The 20,819-nt window shown below is 38.5% G+C and overlaps 1 protein-coding gene across 6 annotated transcripts in view; it reads right to left on the bottom strand.

Moving 5' to 3' along the window:
• FARP2 (FERM, ARH/RhoGEF and pleckstrin domain protein 2) overlaps nt 1–20,819 on the bottom strand; it is a 66,501-nt gene that overhangs the window by 30,500 nt on the left and 15,182 nt on the right. For all 6 annotated transcript variants that reach the window (XR_014007760.1, XM_081192569.1, XM_081192570.1 and 3 more), the window contains exons 3-13: nt 14,296–14,400; nt 12,352–12,394; nt 11,016–11,094; nt 9,440–9,537; nt 8,550–8,664; nt 5,157–5,304; nt 4,378–4,473; nt 3,170–3,333; nt 2,926–2,994; nt 1,940–1,997; nt 359–611 (exon numbers count right to left, since the gene is read on the bottom strand). Coding sequence is in view for 5 of the 6 variants with exons in the window: in XM_081192569.1 (XP_081048695.1) it covers nt 359–611; nt 1,940–1,997; nt 2,926–2,994; nt 3,170–3,333; nt 4,378–4,473; nt 5,157–5,304; nt 8,550–8,664; nt 9,440–9,537; nt 11,016–11,094; nt 12,352–12,394; nt 14,296–14,400 (1,228 nt within the window). In the remaining variant the exon portion in view is untranslated. The remainder of the gene's footprint in view (nt 1–358; nt 612–1,939; nt 1,998–2,925; nt 2,995–3,169; nt 3,334–4,377; nt 4,474–5,156; nt 5,305–8,549; nt 8,665–9,439; nt 9,538–11,015; nt 11,095–12,351; nt 12,395–14,295; nt 14,401–20,819) is intronic.

Genomic DNA, 20,819 nt, shown 5'->3' with positions numbered 1-20,819 from the left:
GTTAAAGCAGGTGACTCTGAGAGACAATTAGTTAGATCTGACTCCTGCAAATCTAAACCATCATACAAATAGGAAAATGCTTCAGAACCTCCAGCAAAAAAGGACATTTCTGCTGGATCATCATCAATGAACTCTTCTGAAACCTGAAGCTGGGAGCTAACCAGTTTTACAAGTGAGGCACCCCTACCTTGAGGCAGATGCTGTTTAGCAGCAATGGCCATACCTGTGGTAAAGTCATCCACATAATTGTCATTTTTACAAGTAATCCTACCTTCTACTACTACACCTAAACCACAGCTACTCTCAACATCAGTACAAGTGGGGGTGCAGTTTTCTGCAACATGACAAAGCCCAACACCTTGGAATGACTGGAGTACTGGTGATCCAGGCTGCTGTATCACTTTCTTCCCAGTTTCTTCTGATGTCCCACTATTTGCTTCTGCGGCCAAGCTCCTTGTATGGGATATTCTGGGCTCCAAAAATAAAGGCTTGCTCTCTGTGAAAGTGGGCAAGCTGGCAATGTTTGTGGCTAACGCATTATCCGAATGAAAGGAGGCATATGTACATGCATTAGGCCCAGAGGTTCTTAATCCATCTGTAAATGAGGCACTCTGAGGAGAAAAACAAGAGAGGAAGCTATTAGACAATCTGTTTTAGGATACATCTAACCATGTCCACTTGAATTGACAGATAAACATGTTTATGTTCATGAATTTTACCGAGATGACTTGGCTGTGAAGACTGTGGGACTCATCCTTGCCCGTTTTCAGTGTGAGAGACACTACCACATGACAAAGGTGGGTGAATCAGTGCCCTCTGCTCTATCTATGGCATTTTAAATCTGGCTCAAATGTTCAGTCATCCATGATTTGTATTAATTTTAGAAAAAAGCATATTGTGCCAACTTTTTAAAGGTAACCATTTCATTGAGTCTTGAGCTTTGAAAGCCTATTTCTTCAGATATGGTGGAAGGATACATGCAGTATGTGACTATTAGACATAGGCAGATTGTATTGATCACTCACTGGTTTCTCTAGATTTTTCATGTCTGTTTTGCATTCATTCCTTTATTCTTTTATGTAGAAGTGGCCCTGTTAGGTCTTTATAAAATGGCAGAGGGAATTATTGTGAGGTGATGTATCTTTATTATATTAAATTGAGGATGAATGAACTCTTCATAGTATGACTAATGATGTTTTCCAGATATAATGTTCGGAGTAGGTGAATGGAGAAAACTGGCCCTGGGTTTCTTATAGATAACTCTTCCTCCTAAGGTCTACATGAGAGCACTATGTTGGTTTAGAATTCTGGATTTGGGACCAGAGAAAGTTGATTCATTATATGACTGTGTTAACTGTAACAGTAATTATGCATGAAATCTTGACACTCTGAAATGGCATCCATAGAAAAGTTTTTGTTATTGCAACAGTAAGGAGATTTATTTTCTATACACTGGTAAATCATATCGATAATGAACTACAGCTCCTGGCTGATAAAGATATATGAATTATTTAGGACCAAATATTGATCTGGATCCAAAGAACTACACTGTTCCATGTGCCCAAAATAAGATTCATGCTTTTAGAACGGCGCCCCCACCCACCCATATATATTCCATGTAGCAAATTTCCTTTGCAAGTAGGTTTTATATGCAGTTTGCGATATGGCACAGAGCTCTGCCATTCAAAAGAAAAAAGCTAAAAATTCCTCGGGCAAACACTCAGGAAAAATTGTTTTCCTGTACAAGCTGAAAAATTCTGAAGTTGATTCAACAGTACACACATATTTAACATTACTACCAGAATTGGACAAGGCTGAACAAAGCAATGATTGAAAATATATATAATTTTAAATGCAGACGTCATTCACGATTTAGAATGAAAAGGCTGAGTTTCATAATCTTTCTGATAATTCAAAACAGGTTAATATCAAGACTAACCTGTTTGGGTGTATCAGCATGCAAGGTGTGAGCAGACATTCTAGTTTTACTATGCCTCCTGTAAAGAAAGAATATGCTGTGATACCCTGATCACGTCATTAGCTATATACAGAAAGCAAACAGGGAGCCTTCAGTAAGAAGCTATCCCTGAAGCATAACCTACTTCATAAGGCTGCTAGGTGTGATAAAGATTAATAGTAATAAATCAACGAGCCTCAGAATTTTGTCATTCATGGATAATTGTATCTGTTAGACACAGTGACTGCAAATTATAACTTTAACTAGAGAAAGAGGAAAGCTGCAAAAATGTATTTCCATATTCTGCAAATTTCAACACAAATATCTAAAATACAAATCCAGGATAGGACACATTTTTAACATTCAAAAAAATGCTTAAAATGTTTGTTCATGTGGTCCAGATGCTCAAGATCTGGTACACCTCTCCAAACTCTGAATAGCCAATTTTGGGGTGTGCAGGGGGCTGCAGCATGGAAGAAGAATGACCAGAAATCACCTCCCTCCCTGTTCTGCTGACAGATGCTTTTTGTCAGCAGAAGGGAAGCTCTGGATACCATCCGGTAAGTATAACAATGAACAAATGCAAGATGGTTTACAACATTGGAACAAAAAAAGACTACATGTCTCCAGTTGGCACTATGTGAAGGAAAGTTAAATTTCAGCCAACATATATTCATGCCATTCAATCAAATCACTTTTCTGAATTTGAAACATGTTAAATGGTTTGTCAATTACAGCTCCTTCCTACTCAACATAATTCCCAATGTCAAGTATCTAAGCATTTTAATTAATTAAATTTGGAATATAAAAATGTCAAATTCTGAAGCTAACAAAACTCCAGAAAACAACAATACTTTAACAGTTTACAATCTCTAGGAAAAAAGGACTTTCATTATTGTAGACTAGACTAAGGAAGATACAAAATAAGAACATTAAAGACTCTTTGCTTATATAAAAGAGCTTGTTACCTTTCATATGGGATTTTTTTCAACCCACTTTCTTTAACATAATCCACCAATTGTTTCTGTGTACGCCCACTGTGAAGAAATAAATGTGAATGTTACAAAAAAATCTCCAGGAAAAGTACATAAAATTCTGGGCTTCTTGTACTCAAGAAATAAAGATCCTAAACCTTTAATTTAAAAGGAATTACTTCCAAAGTTTTTCTTGGTTCCATTTTCTTGGATCAAAATGAACTGGGTTATATCATACCTGTATCTGAAAGATGACCCTCTGCTGAAAAAGACTGCTTTTGACTTTGGTTTTGGCTGATCAAACAGCCTGAAGAAAGTGTGATATTCAACACATATTTTCCAGAAGTTCTTGCACTCATCTCTACTTCCCAAAAGAAACTCCAGAGTGTCTTGATATGGACCCTAGAAATGAAACACAATGGGACTTTATCATGCTACCTCTACTCATTTAAGGTTACAATGAGAAAATATTTAATAAAACTTTATTCAACAAAAATAGATAGAAGTGAAGAGAAAAACAAAAAATAACAACAAATAATATATATTCAAGACAAGGAGCTTTTGATAATAAAGTCAAAAGAAAAAGAAAAAATCAGGAGTGAATATAATGGATTCGATTATAAAATTGTAAATGGGGTAGAAAAACACCACTTACATTGTACAATGAAGGAAACGGGACTAAAGAAAAAGGTCTTGCCTGTCTATAGAAGCCACCCAATAAAATCTTATTTCAAAGGGATTTGCAACCCATGTGACTGGGATGTCAATAATAATAGTAATTCCTATACCCGCAGGTCTCGGGGAAGTTCACAGGATAATGTCACAATATAAAAACACAGAATACATAATCAAAATAAAAACAAGAACAACCCAATAACCTCCCTCCATAAATAACCTCCAGAGGTGAAATCAGAAGGATCAACATCACTCTCAATGGCTTAAATATCCCATCTTTTTTTTTTTGAGATGGCAATGAACGTTAACTTTCTTGAACCAGTTATCTAGGGTACATCATGAAGCATCTTTCCAGCCCTGTGTAATAACTAATCAAGTGGCTACAAATTATACAATTAACTGTTTACATATAAGATCCTGATCACCTTTCTCAAAAATAGGCAAAATACATAGTCTAGGGTCCAGGGGCATATTTTTTTAATATCATGGTTCAATGTAGGTCTCGAGAACATGCTCTAGATCAGTGATTCCCAACTTTTACAAGTGTGAGGACCCCTTTTAAACTCCCCCCCCCCCCCGCAGATGCCCACATGGGCTCCTTTGAAAGACAAGTCAGAATTCAGACTTTAATCAAATATGGGTTTTACTAACATGCTTTTATCATAGTGCTATTACCTATGAAGCTTGTATCCAGGCATTAACAGTACTGAATACTGCATAATTAAGTCATGCTTGAAACTGTAGAAATGACATTCTAATGGAAGTACTTACATGAACTTCTGGATGAAGCTTGATAAGGAATCGTTTTCTTTTGAAGCTTATTTTCCGGACTTTGGACCAGTTGAAAGTATTGATTTTTGTATTACCCTGTGTTCAATTCAATATAAAATAACTGAGGTATATTATACAGAGGATTTAAACAGAACATAAGTTATAGACTTATACTGTCAAACCTTTTTTCTATCTAAATCATATCGTCTGGATCAGATAACTGATAATTTAAAACAACAAGACTGTTAAAGGAACCTCTAGTTCTGAAAGCAGCCCTCCCTGACCTTGCTACTCTGGCCTTTGACATTTGAGATATGTATTTTCAGGATCCACACTATTCCTGTGATTGCAACCTGTTTTAACTGTTTTTAATTCTGAAAATTAAATTGTTGTAACCCACCCTAGGACCTGCTGGTGAAAGGTGGGTAACAGATTTATTACAACTACTACTACATTTGGACTACAACTCCCATCAGCCCAAGCCAGCATAATGAAGGCAATATTACAACCACTCCCATTAGTCTCAAAGAAGAAGCTGCTGCAATAGTGCCCTACTAATCCCATCTGGGTTTAATAAAGAGTGCTGCTGCCACAAAGGCATTTGCAAACATCACATTGTCTGTTGGGACTGCAAAGACTGTCATAGCAAGGATGTAGCCATTCGTTCAGAATCAATTGCTACATGCTCTAAAGCAGGCATATGGGTCTATCCTCTGGGTTTAAAGTCTTCTGTCTGCATAACTACAAAAAGTTTCTCATGTTAAATATTGCTTTCCTACCTGGAATACCAGTACGCCCATGTTTGATACAGCCAAATTAATTTTTGTTCCCTCACGGTCAGATGCCAGATGAAATCTCATGCCATACATCTCCAACTTCCGAGCTATTTCAAGCACCTGGAAATCTGATTCAGCTGGAGTTTGGCCCCTGTGTTACCAAAATTGAAAATATTATTAATTACTTATAACACTATCCAAAGCTATGAAACAGGAAAAAAGACTCTAATATAGTTCAACAAGTTTAGTGAGATTATATCCATATTAGTAAGCAGTCACTAAGCTTCAGAGTTATTCAGGTTTACTGTGCCAGACCAAAAGAGAAAAACCAACTAGCATAAAAATATGTTACAAATGGAAGAACACATGGCAATCTAGTTGAAGTCATAATCAAACTCAGAGACATTTAATTATTCTTTAAAACAAGTGTATCCTTAATATGCCCTGTATTTCATAATTTTAAATGCAAAATGCTACGTATTCCATAATTTTGTAAAAGATATGCCAACATCTAATCTCTCTTTGTTTGAAAACATGAGAGCAAGTCAGTAAGCAGGCAAGCCCAATTGGACCAAACAGCTTTGCAACGTTCAAGACAGATGCACTACAATAGCATCTGTCTTTTTGTATATAGACAACTGGCTCCTGGTGGTTCTCACACCCGCCCATTATCTGCAGTTGATAGGTGTCAATCCTTAACAGGTGAGCTTAAGTCTGCCTTCTGAATGAGAATGATTGTATTATCCTAGTACAAGGGCAGATCCCCATTATGAATTTAAAGAATATCTAACACACATTCAAAGCGCATGATTTCATCCAAAGAATCCTGGGAACTGTAGTTTCCCCCTCACATAGCTACAATTCCCAGCACCTTTAGCAAACTTTGATCCCCAGGATTCTTTGGGGGACATGATATGCTTTAAATGTGCACTGATTGTTTTTTAAATGTATAGTGTGGATGTGCTACAGTTGTGTGCAAGTGGTGTTAGGATCCTCTGCAACATGCTAGGTCAATTCACTAACACCTTGGGTAGTAGCAGTCCTGAAAATGCAAACAGTCCCCCCAAGCTGTGGTTCCTCTGCCTGTTTGGGGATCAACAGTCATGGCTGTTACAGATTGCTTGTTGCCTTCTACTCCTCGTATCTCCTCCATCACACAAAAATGGAGAAGGGGGCATGTAAGCCACAGGCTCATGCTCACAGATTATAGAGATATTTATTACAGATTAAAATGGTCAACATTTCTATGCTATTCTAGTGACCAGAAGAATTCCCTGAATAAATGTTTGCCTAAAAAAACTGATCAACGTTCTTAAATAACCTTTTCCACGTACAGAAGATACTTTATTTCTGAAGTGAGAAAAACCGGTAATTATGCCAAGTGATTTACCCTATGCAAGCAAATGTTTACAAGGGTAAAGCACAGTGAGTAATTATCTTCAGATGTTTTCAGTCGACTAAGCCTCACAGACTGGCCTGAAAACAATCTGGTCTAATTTTGTTATCTGCTAAGCAGATCAATCCGCTTAGCCATCCTACAACCAGTGAACAGCCAATTTACAGAGTTTTCTCAACAATAAATATATTCCTGCAGTTGTTTCTAGGATTTTTTTGTTTTTTTAAAAAAAGTTCTGACCTTGTATGGACAATAAATATTTCAACGTTACTGCAATATTCACCAATAAATTAGGGTCAAACTGACATAAATGTGGTAAGATACTGCACAGTACTTTGAAAAGGCCATTAGGCATTGTTAATTGGCCAATTCTGCTGCTTTTAACTTGAATAACTTTACATTAATTTGTAAACTGCATAAGTGAACATAGTATAATTACTACATTGGCATTCATAAGGCCCAAGCAAGATTGAAAAACATAGTTCCAATCATATACTTGCCAATGGCAGGTGAAATAGTGATGGAGTAGAGAACACTTTTAGAGAATTGGTAGAAGGGAGAGGTAGTTAACCCCTCACATGTACACTAATTATATGCTGCAAATGCTGTCTCACTGGGTTACTTTCCCCTTAGTTAGGACTCATTTATGGTTTTGAAACCTAGCCTTGTGGGGGATTTAATATCCAGTTTGTAGGAAAGAATCAACACACAGAGAACGCCACACACCTCTGATTGCTCAACCTTTGCATTAGCACTATAAGAGGAACATTAAGTTGGAAGTCTCCTGTTTACACAGAGAATTTTGCTGAGCTGTGTCCACAATAAAATATATTTTATGTTAAGCACAGAGAACAAAATACATTAAATTGCACTGATAATTGGATTAGGGTTTGTTTTCAATGACCATTATGATAATGTGGCAGCCTCATACCCATTGTTTGGGAATTCTAAGAAACAAAAAAATCAGTGCAGTTTTGAAACATGTGTTTAAAATCAGTGCTATTTTGAAAGGTTTATTCCACCATCTTGATTCAAAATGATATCCTATTAAAGGAGAAAACATTGAGGAAAACATTATGTTTAAACCCCATGAAATCGGTTCTTCTTAAATTTCATTTCTATTCAAGAAAGCTTCAAATACCATTGTAAGAATAAAAGAGCAGATTAAATGATTATGTGGTCAGTTTCAGAGTCACACATCTAATAGACTATACTGTACAATAAGGAAGAGTATTAAATAAATCTAACGATTCTATCCTTCTAAGTCATTCTCTGAGTAGACCCACTGAAAATCAATGGACCAACACCAAACTCCTACTTTGAGGGAAAGCTGCCCAGCTTATAGTCTTAACTTACAACTTCTGCTGCAAACCTACCCAGTGGAGTGAGATATATTTCACCTTTGGGACAAGACTCCACCCTGGAAAGTCTACCTGCCAATCAAGCATATACTGTACTGATTTGCTAGCACTTCCCCTTTCTGTTTCTGTACTCAAAAGCCCCATGGAGTATGTATTGGACAACCTCGCATTTACATTACTTTTTAAAAATAGAACTTAGAAACAAGGTTTTCAAAAGAAAAGTGAGGCGAAGACTTCTGTCTTTTCCTTGATTTTGTCACTGTCTAAGCAATCAAAAGAAAGAATTTAAGATGTTTGTTGCACTGAGCATGAACATGGTCAGAAATGTGGAACCTCTAAAAGCAACATTTTTAAAGATTTGTAGTCCTGACATTTGTCAATGGATTCTTCCCAAATTTGGGCATATTATACCACTCTGCAAGTAAATTATAAGAGTCAAATTTCATGCCACAGACAACTTTTCTTGCTTTTAGGACCAACAGGTCACCTAGCCAAATTCTCCTTCTAGAATTACTACGAAGGTATAGGTGAAATAACTTATGTTTAATGAGAGATATAGACAAGCTTATTTTGTTATCAATAACAGCAACAAATAGTGCTATGTTGAATACCAGAAATTAAACATTCATTTACACTTACATGTGCTTCCTGTGAAATTCAAGTATTTTTCCTTGCAGTCTTTCTTGGTTTGGAAAGTACCAGTTGTTTTTAAGATGCTCTCGGTCCCCAGATTCATCAAAATCTCCTAACTCAGCTGTGATAGAAGAGAAAAATATATTTGAAAGAAAATATTGCTTCACTATTGCAATTGTTCCATAAAGTTAGCAAATGGATCCTTGAAGGTATCTTCTTCTTACAATAACCATTGGTTCTCAATAGTATATATGGGATGCAAATGACGAGATTTGGTACCCCTTTATAAAGTTTTCAAATGATCACCCTGATGACTGGCACCCACCAGATTAACAAAATGGACTTTGGTAAGACCTAATAGACGGATCTGTTTCATGAGGGGAGGGGTGTCGGGAAAAGGGAAAATTCAATGTTCCTGTGCTATCAGAATCAACATATGTATGAGTAAAGTTCCCAAGCAGGTTCAACATAGGCACATTTAACTTTTTTTAAAAACTAAACTTCTAAAAGCAAGCTGATAAGACAGAAAAGGGGAACATTATTCAGAATGTATGAAGGCTTACTGAAAGCATGATAACAGATATTGAAACAGAATGTATGCCTCCTATATTTCCCCCCTCTTTGTAAATGGTATTTATATCAGATTCAAAAGAGCCCAAGAAAGTCCAAGTAGATGCTTGCATGGTTAATGAGCAACACAAGTGCAAATCAATTATGTTAATCAAAAATGGCTTCTGGGAGCAACTATAACAGAAGCAGGAAACTAACCAGGGAAGCTGTTGTAACTGCTGGATGACAAAGAAGCAAAATAATTACTGATGGAAGGAAACTGTAGAGAAGTTGAATGGATTCTTTGCATCTGTGTGCTCAATATATAAGTGACATTAGATACTAACATTGCAGAAGGTGAGAGATGAGGAGTGCTGCTGTATTGTCGTTGCAGGTAAGGCGTTCCTCAGCTAGATCTCTCTTGATTTGCAATGCAAATAGATACCTAAAGGGGGGGGGAAATCAATAGTATCATATTTTGTCCATTTTACTGGTTGTTTAGCAGCAGGAAATGAAAAATGGCCCATGCAGGAGTACTACAGGCCAGTTAGTAGCTGCATATATGCACAATGCTGACTTTGAAGAAAATGTCTGAGTGATAACTAAGAGTAGTAATATAGCATTGTCTCCTCCGCCCTCATACCGCCAACCTGCTTAGTGACAGCCATTTACTACTACCACATCAGATCACCAGCTGTTGCTAGCCAAGATATATGCTGTCACCAAGCAACATACAACTGCACTACCTCTAAGACTGGCAGGCTTTGTATCAAATGTGGCTAAGACTTGTTCAAATGTGAGGTTCAGCTATAGCTCTTGCTACTGTCACAACCCTCTCTACCTACTAGCTTCCCTGTGACTGACTCATGTCCTGAAGAACCCCCCCCCCGAAAAAAAGCTTTCTAGTTAAGCAACATATTTAAGTTTTTCAAAGTCTATTTTAATACTTTTGTAATGCTATTACGGTATTTCTTCAGGTACAATCCTCCACAGAGCATGATAGAACATGCATCCTCACCCATTTCCTATGACTTAGGATAAACTATGAAATAGATACTTTTTCAAATATAGCAACATATCCAGTATACCCTGCAGCCATCAACGGCAGTCATTTAGGAAAGGAGGAGTGCAAACAACAGAAAACGGCAGCAAGTAGTTTTAGCAGAAACTCAAAAATCACAGCTGAATAGAAAAACTGACAAGCACAGAATCACTGATGGAAAGGTATGTAGGTGGGTTGAAGTAGACAATATGGGAAACACAAATGGCAGAAAAACAGGTATGAAAGGGCTGGAGTTGAGTAGATCTGCAAGAGGAAGACTTCAATGAGACTCATTAAGAACAAAGGAGACACCATTCATATGTACTTTCAACTCAAAGCATGTACACAAGAGAACACAACCAAATGGCACAGCAGTTGGGAGCAGAATGAGAAATATCAGATAAACAATCCTGAAATTCATAACACCCAAAGGCAACTAACAGAAATATGACTTGCTACCCTGAAGAACCAGTCCCATAATTTGTAAACTACCATAGCAGTGTAATCTTATAAATGTTTATTCAGAAGTAGTCCTGTTGTGTTTAATGGGCTTTCCTCCCGTGTAAATATGCACAGGTCAGGATAACAGCCTGAAACCACTGCACCAAGCAGCCAAACAAGTTCTTTATCTCTTGAGACAATTTTTAAACATGGACATTTTGAACACATCCTTGGCAAGTATATCCTCTTTGCACACAGCTGAAGCCGCATCACTGCCACTTGATTAGATCATGTAAAACTTGCTGTCATTCAAGGCTACACACGCATACCAACTCTGACAGTGAATTCACAGGTCTTTTGAGTTTAAAGATAATTCATTAATCCTTCTTTCCTATTTCCATTGTAAATTACTGCGGAATTAATAGTGTCACATTGTTTACCTGGTGTACTCCTCTTGCAGCTGACCAGGGTCAGGAGGAAAGAACTTTACTGCTAGACGAAGCAATGCATTCTTTGGTCCTAAAATAAAACCAATGCATTCTATTAACTTTTACCTTTATAGTTGAAACATTGGATTTGAATACCAATTGCCAACTCTCAAAAGTGAGGTAATAGGAATTAGGCATTTATTGAATGGATCACGAACATTTCAACTTAAATACAGTAACCGAACCAACCAAGTATACCAACATAATTCTGAAACATGGTTGTAATATGCACCCTAAGCAAGTGATCTGAAATACAGGAGAGGAACCTATACTAGCTAAAGTGCCAGTGGTAGGTAGCTGTTAAAAACTACTAAATGGTGGAAGGAAAGGGGTTAAAAGGATTATGGCAAAACTGGGAGCAAAAATAATACAAGAACACCAAAGAACAGTAAAATGGGCTGAATGAATGTGGGAAGTTGGTATAATCAAAAACTGAAATAGGACCTCATGAAGCTCCTAAAGTGATCCAAATTCTAAGGAAATTGCACCCAGAAAACAAATGTTGATCTGTGGAACAGTGGAATAGGTGCATTCTCTGCTAATTAAAGCATTTTAAAATGTTTTGTTTACTTTTGTTGTATTTTTATTTTTGATACAAGTCATTTTATTATTCAAACAGAAAAGCAGGATAAAACTAATTAACAAAACCTTCTAAAAACAAAGCATTTGAATTGCTGAATGAGCCAGTGGGAATGTAATTTTGTAAAGTTGCTTTAAAAAACTTCATTTTTTGTGTTTTCCATATGAATGTTCTCCAATTCCATTGATTAAGTGAACCTGTGTGTCATGCAAAACAGATTATCTTCATTTGCTTCAAATCTCTAGAATGGTCTTCCCCAACATAGTGTCCTTCATATGTCTTGGACTAAAATTCCTATCATCTTCACCATTGACCATGATAGCTGGGAATGATGAGAGCTGTAGCCCAAAACGTCTGGAGGGTACCAGGATGTGGAAAGTCAGGCAATCAAATTCCGGCTTAATAAAGTAGCATAGGCATGAGCTGCATGCACCTTACCACAGTTAAAAGTATGCTCCGAAATCCTGGCTTATTGGGAGACATGAACCATAGTTCTCAGTTCAGACTTAACAGGAAGCTACAGTTAACTCTGGCTTACTGGATGGTTCCACTGCTTGCACAAAGAGGCAGCAAAGGGGCTGCATGTGGGTGCACACAGCTCATAGATATCCTGCCTTAATCTTCCAAATGTGGCCATGTTAAGAATAGCACCAAAAAGTTGCTAGAATTCTAGAAAGAAACACTAATAGAAATAGTATATATACTTACTTCGTATTTGTTTAATTATAGGTTTCATAGGCTCAAGCCAAATCTGAACAAGGAAAAAAGGGCTTAGGTGAATAATTAAGCAAACACTGCAGCAGTAAATAAAACCACACAGCTAAAATAATTCTAGCACCTGTAAACCAATACTTCCCTACACCCCCATTTCAGTTAAACAAATGTTTTAGCTAAAGGAATAAACCTCAAAATGTCTATACATAGACACTGAAAAATATAGTGGAAAAGGTAGCAGAAGGAAAAGCATTTCCTGAAGCGAATGAAGGAAAAGAACTGAGTTCTAGTTATGGCAGAGCACCTTTTGGAAGGATCACAGGAAAATTCATTTACACTAATGCTTGTGCAACAGAGTCCCTTGCCCAAGAAACTTATGGCAACTCTTTCTGGAGGTTTCAGTGAGGAAACTGAATGAAATCTGCCCAAAATAAGCTAGAGGGCAAAGATTAGAATGAATGACTTGAAATTCCTTTCAACTATATGAATGCATTTATTCATGCAAACTTCAAAAATAACATCAAAGATATATTTTTTATCCACTGAGAAAAAAAGTTTTTTGCAAAAGGTCTAGATAGAACTCAACAACTAAATATGCAAATTCTACCATCAAATGAAGTACATCAGGCAAGTGTTGTTTGAGTACATTGAATGTCTAGATCAATTCAATCAGGGTTCAGGCCTGGTTTCATGATTGAATCAGTCTTTGTCACCCTCAAAAGAGGGACAGCGAAAATGCAACCCTGTTACGATTACTTGATCTCTCAGTGGTTTTTGACCCCACTGACCATATCTTCCTACATCAACTGTTCAGGATCAGTATGGGAGGCAATGTATTACAGCAGCACTGTTCCTACCTGTGTGGGTGAGTTCAGAGTGTAACAGTGGGACAACACTGTTCTATGGCCTCCTGCACTTGTGTTATGTGATTCTGCAAGGCACAATTTGGTTCCCAGTGCTATTTAACATCTACATCTACTACTACTCCTTAACATCATGATTAGGGAAGGATGTGCAAGTCCTGGACCTATGCCTGAATGCAGTGGTTGACTGGATAAGGGCCAACAAACTGAGTTTGAAACCTGGTAAGAAAGAGGCTCTGTGGGTAGGTTCTTACCTCCTAAAGATACTGCACTCCCTCCGAACAATCAGGTATGTAGTTTAGACCTTTGTCATTAGAGGTCCAAGTGAACTCTGTGGCTAGCAGTGCCTTTCACCAGTTATGGCAGTATATGGATCAGGATAGCCAATGTAGTCCATGCAACTTCACCGACACACAACACGTGCAATGGTGCACTCCAGCACATGTCTAGTTGACTTCACATGAAGCCTTATGCCATTTGTGTCATAGGTATTGTCAGGCCTGTTTCATTGCTCAAGGTTATATTATTTGATCCCAGTCATGGACTTCCTAAACAGCTTTGTTTGATCTACGTTTTACTTTTATCCCTTGTAGCACAACATCTTGATTCTATGTCAAAAGATACAATACAAATGCTGCTCAGTAGAAATGAGATTCCAATTTATACAGCACTCCATTTCAACTCTAAAAATGCTAATCAAGTGGTTTGGTGTCTTTTCTTGAAGCACCGTTATTTTTGAATCATAGCAAAAACTATTAAAACTCATTGAAAAGGAACTAAACACTCAAATTAAGAGAGCTCCATAATAAGCAAAGTAGGTAGTGCTTGTTTTAAAAATGGAAGGACCAAAAAAGAGCATTCAACAAAACTGTGTAGGTTATTATTTGAAACAACTGCAGCTGCATCACTATGGTGCAGCTTTGCTTACCTGTAATATAAGCCTCTTTCTCCTACATTAAAGGAATTTTTGTGCAAATTTAACCAGAGTAGAACTACCAAATGTCTTCCTTTAAAAACAAAGCTGAAAACACATCTATTTAAAGATGTTTATATTCAGATAAAACATATTACATACCCAATATGACTGCATGTTCTGGAATTCAATTCCAAAGTAGTCTGATTCAACCAAATTCAACCGATTAAATACTTCTGTCAGCAGTTTCTGGCCATAACATTTTGACTGGAAAAAATAAAGTGAAAATGTAAAGTTGAGTTTACTTGAAAAGTAATGGCTAAAGTTGGTTTCAAAGCTTAACCTGGAAACAAAAAGATAAAAATAGTTCATGCCAATTTAATGCTACGTCTGCACATATATCAACACAATGCATTAGAATTCTTCTTTCTTTGCCACTTCCATGTGGCCTGCATTCAAAAAAATGAGCCACAACTGTTAAAATTTTCATGCCATATAAAAATACACAGCCTATTAATAGATACACTGTTCTGTAAAGTCTTAAAGGCAAGCTGAGAAACATTACATGAACAAAAATGAATACATATCAAAAAGACTGGGCAATATCCAATTAGTCAAAGTCAGAATAAATGAGTGTGGATCTCACTCATTATCCAGTTCCAGGGGAACCTATAACAAGAAGAGGTTTCTCACCTCAGGCTGTTTTAAAGTTTTTAGATCATCTTGGAGTAAATATATACTAGATTCTGACTATATACAGAAGAAAGATCTCTCTTAAGTCAATATCTTAAGACCTTGGTTCTATCAGCCATCTTCAATCCAATGCCTCTTTGAATTCAATGCTTTGTTTTGAAACAAGCTAAAAGTCAGTCAAAGACTGTGCTCCCTTGTGGAGAGGTTTCTGAGTGCTATAGAGAAGCGGTTCCTTTCAAAATTTCAATGGCTGTTAGCTGGAGTGAAAAACGTGTACAGCTCAGTTAAACTAAGGAACATGGGAATATCTTTGTAACTTTCTCTCTTAAAGATGGATACTTTTTCAGGGGTGAGTCTGAGATAATCACCCAATTATATATTAAGGTAAAGGTAAAGGTACCCCTGCCCGAACGGGCCAGTCTTGACAGACTCTGGGGTTTGTGCGCCCATCTCACATCTATTGGCCGGGGGCCAGCGCTGTCCGGAGACACTTCCGGGTCACGTGGCCAGCGTGACAAAGCTGCATCTGGCGAGCCAGCGCAGCACATGAAACGCCGTTTACCTTCCCGCTGGTAAGCGGTACCTATTTATCTACTTGCACCCGGGGGTGCTTTCGAACTGCTAGGTTGGCAGGCGCTGGGACCGAGCAGCGGGAGCGCACCCCGCCGCGGGGATTCGAACCGCCGACCTTTCGATCGGCAAGCCCTAGGCGCTGAGGCTTTAGCCCACAGCGCCACCCGCGTCCTACCCCAATTATATATTAGAAACTCATTAAATCCAATACGAAATTTTAAAGCCATCACTTGATTAAAACTGATTCCATGATCCTCTAGCACAGGCATGTCCAACAGGTAGATTGCAATCTACTGGTAGATTGTGGGGTGTTCCTGGTAGATCTCTGGTCCCTCAGGAATCTCCCCCCCCAAAAAAAATAAATAAATAAAAAAGAATTTAAAAAAAGCTCAACCACTCTGGCTTCCTAAGAAAAGCTGAACAACTTTGCCTTTCCAAAAAAAGCTCAGCAACTTTTGCTTCCTAGCAAAAAAAGTGGACCACCAGATTAAGGTCCACTATTTGACTGCAGATTCAGGACCCTCAGCTGTGTGTTTTATATAATCAACTTTTTATTATGTTCTATGTATATTGCAATGCTCATTCAGTTTCATTCATTCATATATTCAGTTCCATTCATTAATTTGCTCCCTAAAAAAAAAAAAGCTCAACAACATTGATCCATCAAACGACAATGGGTAGCTCACTGCCAGATTTTTATACTGTGAGTAGATCGCAGTCTATTGGGAGTTGGACGTCTCTGCTCTAGCACACGTAATGACCTTGCTTGAATACAACACTAAGCTATGGTTTACCTGTGTGAGCTGGTCAAATCTCAGGATTCCATAATCCCCATAGTCTACTCTTCCAGCATAGCCACAAAATCATCAGATTATTTTGCTTCAGTTTTCACTTAACCAGTTTAACATGTTGTACAAATGTTAAACCATGGTTAATCTTAACTATAGTTAGCGAAACGAAGCATCTTCAGAAATTATTGTTTGAAGTTTGTTTGGTTCAGAAAACCAATTTTACGATTGCCCATAGTTTTTCTGGCTCTGGATGTCACTACAACCTGTGGCTGATCTGATGCTAAAACTTGCAATTTCCTCCACTAAGGAGTAAACCCTAACCAAACCAAAGTGGAGTCCCTTGTACACCTTCCGGCAACTCCTGCAGCCAACATAACTGCAACATCATCTGATGGGCACCATGATGTCTATCCCAACTCTTAGTAAACATTAAATATGTATTTATAAACTGCTTTTACATTTCTACAATATTGCATCTTTTGCTTCATGTATATCAGTCTTTAATACTCTAAATGGAAAATGACATGATTGTAAGTTGTGTGAGTGAGGAATGAATCTTTAGCTTTGAGGAGAACATTCTGCTAACAAGAACAATATGTTTGGAAGAAAGCCTGGCATTTCAACACCACAATAACAAAATGCCTGAGATACCTAAAAACCCAGGAACAGCACCTGGTCAGACTCCTGTGAAACCTTAGTCCAGAACAGCACCCCAAGATCACCACACCAGTGTGACTATCTTTTCTCTGATCATGTGGCTATAGCCTGTGGTCACAATAAAAGAGTAAAGGGGTGGGGGAGAAAACTGAGCAACTGGTACCCAATAGCTGGGGGGGGGGGAGTGTAAGTGCCTGGGCAGAAGACAGTATATTTTGGCAAGAGCGGAGGCAAGAACTTCAACCTTCACCAGCCCCAGCATGGTATGTTTGATGCCATAGTCCTAATCCCTTCTTTCCTTCATCACTGCAGACTCCTAGACAGGCCATGTATCAACAATTAATGCACAACATAATTTTCAGTAATTTTTCCTAGCTCTTGGCTTCGTGATTTGATCAAGTTTCATAATGAGCAAGACACATCCTTTAATAGTCAACTGAAAAAATGTGCAACTCTCTAATATAAAAGATGACAGTGCAAATGTGAACATGAATACTGACAGCTTTTTGGACTATTTGAAGTATCTTCAGTGTTTAGAGAGGGAAAATTGTCTTCAAATATAAACAACCATTCAATTTTATTTTTAAAGTGTTATGATATTGTTAGAAGCTGCCTCTACAGACCACTTTTTGCAGTAGAACAAGGGTGGGGAACTCTGGCCCACAAGGGGTCCAAGTTGGCACACAAGTCCATTTTCCCCAACCTACACCCACCTGTCAATCAGCTGGCATTAACGAGTGATGTCAGCTGATGGACTGGGAGTGCAATTCAATCCTGCTGGGGACAAAGCATACCCCTTGCAACCAGCAGTTTTGAATCATTTGCTCATCAGTTGGTGAGCAGAGGATTCAATCCTACTGGGTGCTATTTTGTCCCACCCCCATCCATGCCCACCCACCTATCAGTCACTGGATATCATCATGACATCAGACAATTTACAGATGGGTGGCCCCACCCATCAGCCAAAGATACCTGGCTCACCAACCAACAAAGTTTCTCCACCCCTGCTGCAGAATATATATTTTAAATAGATTTCATAAGCCTAAGATAGGAGAGAAGTGACTGACACAATATGTTCTATAGAACTGTGGTATATGTGCTGTTACTAAAAATGCCAAATGCTTATCTCTACCTAGATATATATAGGTATATGAATACATGTGTGACAGTGTATGTGTGTTGTGCATGTGTACACACACACACACAAGGATCTGAGTATTCATACAAACACCCTAGGATCTTTACTCAACAACCCTGCCAGCCCTCCCCCCCCCCCCGCTTTCCACTAGCTCAGACCTCTCCATACCTCCATGGCTTGTCTGAACCAGCTAACTACCGCATCATCTGGATCCCTCCCCTCCTTGCTTCACCTGGGCCACTACCCTAATCACCTGCCTGCATCTCAATCCACTACTTCCCTCCTCACATCAGCGGGACCTGTATCACCTGGACCTGCATATATATCCTCTGGATCCCTTCTCCTTTCCTCGACCTCTCACTCAATGGCCCAAGAGCTCATCACTGTAGCTTGCAGTACCACCTGTCCGAGGCCAAACTATAGCATGACAACATGCTTATGAAATATATGTAAAGTGTGTGTGTGTGTGTGTGTGTGTGTGTGTGTATTTTAAGTTGCTGAAGTTATTTATAACTACTGTACTGTGTTTTGAATTCTGCTGCTTTAGCTTCGCGAGAGATGTCTCAGCTGTTGTACACTGCTCCAAAGAGATGTACTATTTTCCAACTATAATCGGAAGCAGCCAAATTAAAAACAAACATGAAGAACTTCAAATGAAGGTTTTTGAACCCTGCAGAAGCACTGCTGAATAAAATAGTGATAGGCATGCAGCCTTGCTTCTGCTGACAATGACTTTAGGGCAAAAGCACCCAAAAAACCACAATTAACACCATGACATTACAGTGGGGGGGACCCACAGGAGCAGTCAATAAAGAAATATAAAATTAAACAAATGAATTTGGGGGGTCTTGAGAAGCGTCAAATAAGTTTGGGGACCATATACATGGCCATGGATTTGTTACTCCTGGTTTAATGCCACATCTACTTGCATTCAAGCTACACAAAGCAAAATTCTGTACATTCTGTACTATGCAGTCTTGACAATGCAAAATTCCAAAACATTTATTAGGTCATAAATATTTCAATAGTAATATCCGAAACCTATGTTGCCAAGGTTTATTCATACAGTGCCACAATTGTATGGTTACAACATTATGCTAGTACCACCCTTAACATTCCATAAATTCTACTTTCAACTAACTAAGAAGAAACAAGATGTGCTTTTAAATTTCAAGCTCTCCAAAATCATTAGAATAGAAGGTTTGTTAGGGCAGGTTTTTTTTTTCTTTATCCACCTGTGCATTTCATTTTTACTATACACTCTCATGGTACACCCTCATGAGAGCAGTTTCCATCTTTCAGATAACAAATAATCAACCTACAGTTGTTAAAGATATGCTTTATCTTTAAGATATAGACTGGTGAAAATTAATTAATTCAAATCTTTATGAATTCAAACGCAGCCTCTCTGGCTGTGTTACTTCCTTGGGCCTAGAACACAAACATACAGGCTCCAAAGCTGCTAACAGCTGAATTTCTTCCTGTCTGTAGACCCTATATGCCCTTATATGTAGGAAGTGCTTTTATTCTAAAAAATGTTTAGGGGTACTCTCATTTTCCTACTCATATTGAAATATTGCCCCTCAATGAGGCCAAACTTAGATTCACAAAATGTTTATGGGTATGTGTACTCCTGTGTCCCCCCAGAAAAAAAGCACTGTATGTAGGCCCTATCTTAATTCTCGCAATAGCTTGTTTCTCCTTGGCTTCTCCTCCATGATGTCGTTGCCTTTATTTATTGAAAACTATTCCTGACTCAATTCATTCTTAAATCAGATCTTGACTTTTTTCACAGCTAGCAGGCACCTTTCTCCTAACTCTCTTAATTCTGGGGTCTCTTTTCAGCTTCCCACACACAGCCTCCTGTCTTTTAAATTCAATCGGAAGAGTTTTCAGAAGCTACATTATTTTTAACATTCTACTCTAGTCAATTTCACACAGCAATTCACTCATTAGTCAGAATAAGGAGTGGATGGAATTCAGGCAACAGGAAAGCAATATATCCATAATGGAGTGCCTTCTGAAGTAATGGCAAGGGCTTAACTGTTAAATCATACAGAATAACGGACTCATGTGTAATGACAACATGCTCGTGTACATTAACCGGTATCTAGTACTAAACATATGAAGATCTTTAAGACTTTCCCAAATGCATTCCAAGCACGGTTTGCATTCTTAAGCACTGACCCAAATATATCAACAACTGTTATCTGTTATCGCTCTAATACTAGAGGAATGCAATGTAGGGCTTGCGAATAAGAATTCAGTATGAACTAGCTGATTACATTCAATCCAAACTTTGAACATCTTGAACGGGTTATCTTCCATCACTTGCCTTTTTAAGTAACTGTATATTAATTATAAAAGGGACGCGGGTGCCGTTGTGGGTTAAACCACAAAGCCTAGGACTTGCTGATCAGAAGGTCAGCGGTTTGAATCCCCGCGATGGGGTGAGCTCCCAGAAATCTCTTGCCCTCCCCCAGAGCAGTTACCCGGGCAACCTCCCACCTGAGGCAGCGGGGGAGGAGTTCCCTTGTACTGTTAATGGCCCTCTACGAACCGTTGCTCTGTCCCAGCTCCTGCCAACCTAGCAGTTCGAAAGCACCTCAAATGTGCAAGTAGATAAATAGGTACCGCTCCGGCGGGAAGGTAAACGGCGTTTCCGTGCGCAGCTCTGGTTCACCAGAAGCAGCTTAGTCATGCTGGCCACATGACCCGGAAGTTGTACGCCGGCTCCCTCGGCCAGTAAAGTGAGATGAGGGCCGCAACCCCAGAGTCAGTCACGACTGGACCTAATGGTCAGGGGTCCCTTTACCTTTATATTAATTATGCCA

Source organism: Podarcis bocagei (assembly GCF_964188305.1).
Source record: "Podarcis bocagei genome assembly, chromosome: 4".
NCBI classification, from domain to species: domain Eukaryota; kingdom Metazoa; phylum Chordata; class Lepidosauria; order Squamata; family Lacertidae; genus Podarcis; species Podarcis bocagei.
Note: the sequence above shows the minus strand (reverse complement) of the source record. Positions and strands in the feature narration are given on the sequence as shown.